This window comes from Trypanosoma theileri (genome assembly GCF_002087225.1).
Source record: "Trypanosoma theileri isolate Edinburgh chromosome Unknown TM35_Tth_35_V1, whole genome shotgun sequence".
Classification (NCBI taxonomy): Eukaryota; Euglenozoa; class Kinetoplastea; order Trypanosomatida; family Trypanosomatidae; genus Trypanosoma; species Trypanosoma theileri.
In genome coordinates, this window is record NW_021639877.1 from 15,677 (window position 1) to 22,477 (window position 6,801).

The following is a 6,801-nucleotide window of genomic DNA, read 5'->3' on the forward strand; positions in this document are numbered from 1 at the left end:
CCCCCGAATGCAAGAGTTGAACACTGAGAGAGCTGCGCATAAAACGCAACACTGCCAGGCACACGTTTTCTTTGTTTTCAAAAAAAGTGTCTTGTGATCATGAAGATACTTGGCGCCTCAAGGGCGGGCAGAGCCCACCAGATGATTTGGATGGCGATTCGATGGGGTGTTTATTTTTTGAAAAACAGTAGGAAAACTTCCTCAAGCTCCCGGATAGGAGAGAACCGCGAAGACTGTAACGAAAAACGCAGAAGCCAAACACATCCTAGATTTGGTGTAGCCCGTCTTGTCCTGAAAAGCCGCGACCACGGAGGTCTACTTTTCCCTAAGACAGTCACGCACGTGCATACCACACACACGTTAGCTGCTAACGTACACACATGGTTTTGGTTATATATAGTGATATAAAATGGGCATCTGGTCTTGGGATTGGCTTCTGGCTTAGAGGCGTTCAGCCGAGAACCACCGTGCGATAGCGTCGGAGCACTTGCCGTTCGACAAACTCCAGAAACCAGAGGCACGGCATGGGAGTTCCTCTCGCACCACCCCGTACACTTTCCTCACGATACCTGCGAGATCCCACTTCACAATCTCACACCAGTACACATGTATAAATTATGTGAACCAAATTATAAAGTGATGACAGTGCCAAGTACATGCCACCGACCAGCCAGTCCAGAACCAGTCTGGAGTCAAACTCAACAGGGTCTTTTCTTTCCCCGCCTAGCCCTTCAAGTCTGTTCCCTTGACTGTCGTTTCGCTAGATAGTAACTCGGAACAGAGGGAATCCCATTGATCCATTCATGTGTGTACCCAATCGCACCACAGGAAAATGGACTGGCGTAAAGGAACCACACTGCCACTCCAGTCGCTCACACACATCTCGGTGGATATCACCACGCCGTCATTCATTGCACCCCACAGACGCCGCAGTGGAGTGGTCCAGCAACACAACGGTGTCCTTCCCACCCACAGTGCACGCACACACAATGACACTCTCACATGCTCATGTCAGAGAGGCACTACGGCATTCACTAACATGCACACTAAGCCACACACCTACAGAGAGGAAAAGAAAAACAACAACAGGATACCAACAGCACACAAAGCACTCACAATACAATAATCACAGGTGCCACTCTCATCAGAGAAAAACATTCACACACACCAGCACATCAACTCAACCACAAAAAGAAAAAAAAAAAAACAGACCCATTACGTGAAGCCGAAGCGGACCAGTCTCAGTCCATCTCCCCGCAGGCTGCAGTCACTCAAGCAAACCACAAAACAAACAACACACACCACAAGGGAGGAAATATCTCCGTGGCAATACCGTGAGTGACAACACCGAGAGAGAAGGTGAGAACAAAGAAATGTGTTTTCATTACGTGGGCGGTGTGAGTAGCAACCCAAACACACAACGGAACACACAACAGAGGGGCACACTCAAACACCTACAACCCACCAATCTTTATACCAAAATAAAAATGTAAAAAAAGAGTGACTGCATGAGGCAGACACAATAATGGAGCAAAGATGTAAAAAAAAAGAAATTTATTACTGACTGTGGCTGCGATGCCCGGACACAGTCCAATCCACCCCAAGGTTAACAACGGAAAATCATTGTGTACTGAACGTGCAGTGTCCATATCTTTATTCTTGATGTCCCTGCAGCAGTTTGTATATAATGAAAAAAAGAATTACTCCATAAAAATGAACACACAAGATACACAAGGTGTATCGGAAATGCAAGAGAGAGAACACACAGCTGCACATAATGTGCAATGAAATTATAATGAAACACACACACACACACACAAGGGAAAGACAATAAAATGAAAACAAAACAAAAAGAAAGCCGTGATCACCATGTGAATATGTTCAGGAGGCAAGAACACAATTCCCAGCAGTATGTGTGTGTGTGTCTTTCGTACAGGGCAACCAGCGGGAATGATGCACACATGATGACAGTATACACACCCGCACACACAAAGAAAAGGACGGTTGATATTGTGCGTGTTCGTGTGTGTCCTGAACCCCCTGCCAATCTTCAGATTGCAATCAAAGCAATTTAAACACATCGGGTTTGTATCCCATTCCCATGGGTAAAAGCAATAGTTATTAATATCACGGAACACACACACATCACCATAAGGACACAGTAAATGGCGGCAAAACAGAGCCCAGATAATGCCAAGAAAGGAAGAAAGAGGACACTCCCCTCACAAATTAATGGTTTGTCATGTGATGAGTGCCGTAGGGAGTCCAATAGATATGTTCAGCAAATAATGAAAACAAGAGATTTATCGTGCTGGAAGGAGAAAAAAAAAAAAGAAACATTGAAATTCAATGAAAAGAACAGTGACCCCACAATGCATCCATCTCCAGTCAAAAAAGGGTTAACTGTGCAACTGTGTCATGGGAACACCGATCAGCACACGAGAGTGCAACCCAATACAGAAAGCACAAGAAGAATCAGGGAACTGTGCACCAATGCAGGACTGACGCTGCCGTCTTTCTTTTTCTTGGCCTCTTCTGCAGCAACTCGTTTCGCTTCTTCTTTGGCCTTCCTCGCCTCTTCGGCAACTCTTTTCGCCTCTTCTTCCTTGGCCTTCACTTCCGCATCCTTTTTCCCATTTTCGTCTCTTTCCCTCTTGGCCTGTTCTTCACTTTTCTTTTTGTCCTGTTCCTCCTTGGCTTTTCGCGCTTGTTCCGCTGCCAACAGCCTGCGTTGTTCTTCTTCCTGTTTTCTCCGCGCCTCCTTCTCCCGTTCTTCTTCCAACCTTCTCTGCTCAGCCTGTTCCCTTTCAACGACAACTGCTTTCTTCGCCGTCACGAAGTCCTCCTTGATTTTCCGGACGTTCGCTTCCTTCATTTCTGGTACCTTCCCATTACCCATCACCCTCACCATAAACGTCTCATTTTCTGTTTCAGTGAGTGGCCTCTCTTTATCTGCGCCCTCCACAACCTTGCCATCTACCACGCGAATGACGGCAACTTTATGAGAATCCCCCTTAGTGTAATTCCAGATTCCACTTGCCTCCTTGACGGGATTTACTTCCACGCCTTCGAGCCCTTTCCCACACACCGTTTGGAATGTTTTAAGTGCCGCCTTCACTTCGTCCACTGGCGCCACCGATCCGCCGTCCACCCTGCAAAGCTGGTGTTTCTCCGGCATAACCTCGACCAATTGTTTGTGGACCTCTTTCATCTTTGTGTGGTTTGCCTCCACTTCCTGAACGCGTTTCGTTCTCCAATCCGTCTTACACACCTTGTACTTAACGTCGTCAAGATAACTCTTATAGTGGACCATTGCTTCTTCGATCTTGGGGACAACCGCCAGCAGATTGCCAACGGCCGAAGATATACAAATTGTTTTTGTGTTACGCGCCAATTCCACTTTATCCGACGATCGTGCTGCGACTCTCTTGAACTCATCCACCCTCACCTTCGCTTGCTGCACCAAATCCGCAACAACAGTCCCGCATTGGTCTTTCGAAGGATTTTTTGCCGCAATCTCACTAACAACTTCGGTGACCTTATGCGCTGCGGCGCGGTAATCCCTAACGTACGCGTTACAATCATCCACCTTGTCCTTCCACAACTTCAAACATGCCTCGCCTTCCAAAAATATTCTATCCGACTCGTGCAAAGTACCATTGAACTGTCTTTCCGCGACCCTGAAGTCAGTATCGTTTAGACATGTAGCGGGATCTTTCTCGTTAAAATCTGCGCGCACCACGCACGTACAGCACTGCAGAAGCACCAACAGGTACACCACACGGCGCAGTTGGATGAACATCGTTGACGTGATTGTCACTGTGAGTTCCTTGGATCTGTGGTAACAAGAAATAAGAGGAAAAGGAGATGAAAAGCAGCCGCACATTTAACACACACGGCAGTGAGTACACAGCAACACAGAAAGAAAGAAAGAGAATACACATCACAACAGCAATCAAACACAACCCAATGAGGGGTACAACAATAAACCACTCACACACAATAAAACACACCCAGAGTCACACAGATATTGAAACAACACCTTGAATTTAGAAGAAGTGGAAAACAAATGGTATCAAAACAATATTGAATAAACGTCTCTACACACACTCCAATATCCTACTCGGTATTCATACACACAAAGTGTGTCTGTATTCTCATTATAATAAAACCATTACCAGGCAGTTTGAACACCAAAATACACCAAAAACACAGTGTACGCCTGGCAACATACAAAAACAATACCACAAATCATCAGCAAAACAAAGAGACTCAACAATAATCAACACACTTCCAAACAGAAAAAGAAAAGAAACCAATGCATCACCATAATATATTTATACCAACACCACAATTGGAATCTAAAACCCACTCACCCACAACCATAACAAAAATGATTGCATACATCACTGTAATACCATTACACTCTCTTTACAAACAGAGGCAACACACAATTACTCTCTCACACAGACACATATTACCTCTTTATTTATCCTTATTACTATTATTTTATTTTATTTTTTCCTCAGAATGCCGATTTGCCTCCTCTTCTCCCACAGCATTATCACCAAAAAAAAAAAAAAACACACCGAACACAAAGGTCCTTTACTCCCTGATGTGCATTAGGAGAGTACGATCAAACATATCCCTTTCCAACCCCCAAAAGAGACACCCCACACCACACCACCACGTTTTTCTTTCTGTTCTTCGTGTTTTTTATGGATATTACTCCAATGGTACGGCTATCAACCGTACACCGTAGAGCACCTAGTTACTGGCTTACGAGTGGCTCCAAAGAGGAAGAAGATCCCTTTATTTTATAGGATCCTCAAGCTCTTGTAATATGATTTTTGGCCGTAGCCCGTTCTCATACGAGAGAACCAGCCTACGAGAAATCTGATCGAGTAAACCCTATCAGATCTCTCTACTCTCACTTTTCTCACTCAGAACCCGTCCTCAAGTCTCCTTTTTGTTATTATTTTTGGTTATTTTTTTGTTATAGATTGGCCTCAATGAACTCCTATTTATTTTGTCGCTTGTTTGTTAGGTGACAGATGTCTTGAGCTTACTCTTCTATCAGGGTTTCCATAAGCAAGCTCGTCGCTGATTTTAGAGAGGTGGGGAAGGTAGGCTACGTAAGGTTTCTCTTGGCGTGAAGTCTGTGGCATAGCGTAGTTCCGCTCCACCGCAATTAGGAACTGTGCTAACCGCTTAGAAAAACATAGTTTCTTCAGGGGTATATCATCAACTATCGTAAATTGAACTCGCAGTGGATGAAGAGCGGGGCAACTCAAGAGATGCAGAGCTGTTTCGTCGCATTCGTCGCGTTGACTGGTGTGCGCGCGAATAGGTTGATACCCGTGACGTGACATTCAGTGTAGAGTTAGGCCTGATTTACTCATACACATTGACTACCTCATGAGGGGCAGACTAATGCTGGAAAGTTTCTTGTTTTCCTCGCCTTGTATCGTGCAGTGATGGAATTTGTTTTTTGTTCTTTCAACTTCCAAAATCCAATGGGTTAAAATGCCGTTGATTTGATCCTTTTTTGGTTTCGATAATCGCATTACGGTCATCGTCCGTGTGGCTCAATGGAAGAGCATCTGACTACGGATCAGAGGGTTGCAGGTTCGAGTCCTGTCACGGATGTTTTTCGAAATAGCAAGGGAAAAAGATTTTCTTTAAACAACACCCCCATTTTTTTTTCCACCCAACATTCCCACCAGGTTTGGCGGTTAGGGTCGACCGCGGCGCTTCTTTTTTTCCAACCGCCCCCAATGGCCCGCAAGTGGCTTGTGGTTTTCCGGAACCCCATGGAGGCCGATAAAAACACATCGCTTGAGGAAGAAAAAAAAAAAGACAAGAAAAAAAAAAAAACACCATTTCTTTATCGCTATCGTTTTCGCCCCTCAAGAAAGGGGTAAGTGCAAACGGGAAAAATTAAAAATCGTTCGAGACCTCACGGCGCCAAAAAAAAAATAAACGTTTAAAGGATAATAATAAAAAAAAAAAGAACATCCCACGGAATGGGAAAAAAAAGCATGATCATTCCATTCTTCGCGCGAATATGTTTACCATCGGCCTTCCGTCTGGCAAGGCGTTTTCGCGTTCCGTTAAAATTGTGTACCCGGTACTCTCTAGTAGTTGGCGTAACTCGCCCCGGAGAAAAAAACCAGCAACCGTCGATGGGTGTCCCACCTTCGTCCTCTGACATCCGTCTAGAAAATGGGAGTAAATAAGATAACCCTTCCCTTCTTTACGGGGTAGCTTCAAGAGGTTTTGCAACGATGGTCGATGTAAAAAACGACAAACGTGCAGGAGATCAACGCTTTCATTCTTAACAGGATAGAGATCCTTTAAATCGCAATGAAGGTAATGAACACGTTCTGAAACACCATGTTTTCGACTAAGAGCAACTCCTTGGTCAATCAAACGACGTCGATTTTCAATTCCAATGACGTTCCAACCTCGAGATGCTAAAAATACCATATCCCTTCCAGTTCCAGAACCAACATCAAGAGCAAGAGAATAACCACCAATAGCTGACTCTACTAAAGGAATCGAATCGGAAAGAAAAAGGTTTGGTGACCAACAAGTTGTTTTAGGGACTTCACGTACAAGATTTCCATTTGGTTCAAACACTTTGACTTTAAGTGATGCAAAACAAAAACGATTTAAATAGGTCTCAACGGCATGCAAATCCATCTCTTTTTCAATAAGTGCAGTGAGATCCACATCCCTTGGAGGTAATCCACAGGATTCCTCCTTTATGTTTTCCCATGGAAAGCTATAAGATCCTTC

The 6,801-nt window shown here is 44.5% G+C and overlaps 3 protein-coding genes across 3 annotated transcripts; all 3 read right to left on the reverse strand.

The window, feature by feature from the left end:
- Positions 1-2,431: 2,431 nt before the first annotated feature.
- On the reverse strand, positions 2,432-3,886 carry TM35_000351040 (uncharacterized protein; the record flags this gene model as incomplete). The annotated part of the gene is made up of 1 exon (XM_029029157.1): positions 2,432-3,886. One exon carries the CDS (start codon positions 3,884-3,886, stop codon positions 2,432-2,434), a length of 1,455 nt encoding a protein of 484 aa, XP_028879426.1.
- Positions 3,887-5,024: 1,138 nt separating this feature from the next.
- Positions 5,025-5,372, reverse strand: TM35_000351050 (Tbingi protein; the record flags this gene model as incomplete). The annotated part of the gene is made up of 1 exon (XM_029029158.1): positions 5,025-5,372. The coding sequence occupies one exon, from the start codon at positions 5,370-5,372 to the stop codon at positions 5,025-5,027; it is 348 nt and encodes a 115-aa protein (XP_028879427.1).
- A 673-nt stretch (positions 5,373-6,045) lies between these two features.
- Positions 6,046-6,801, reverse strand: TM35_000351060 (uncharacterized protein; the record flags this gene model as incomplete). The annotated part of the gene is made up of 1 exon (XM_029029159.1): positions 6,046-6,801. A coding segment is annotated over one exon (756 nt), but the record flags the coding sequence as incomplete, so codon positions are not given.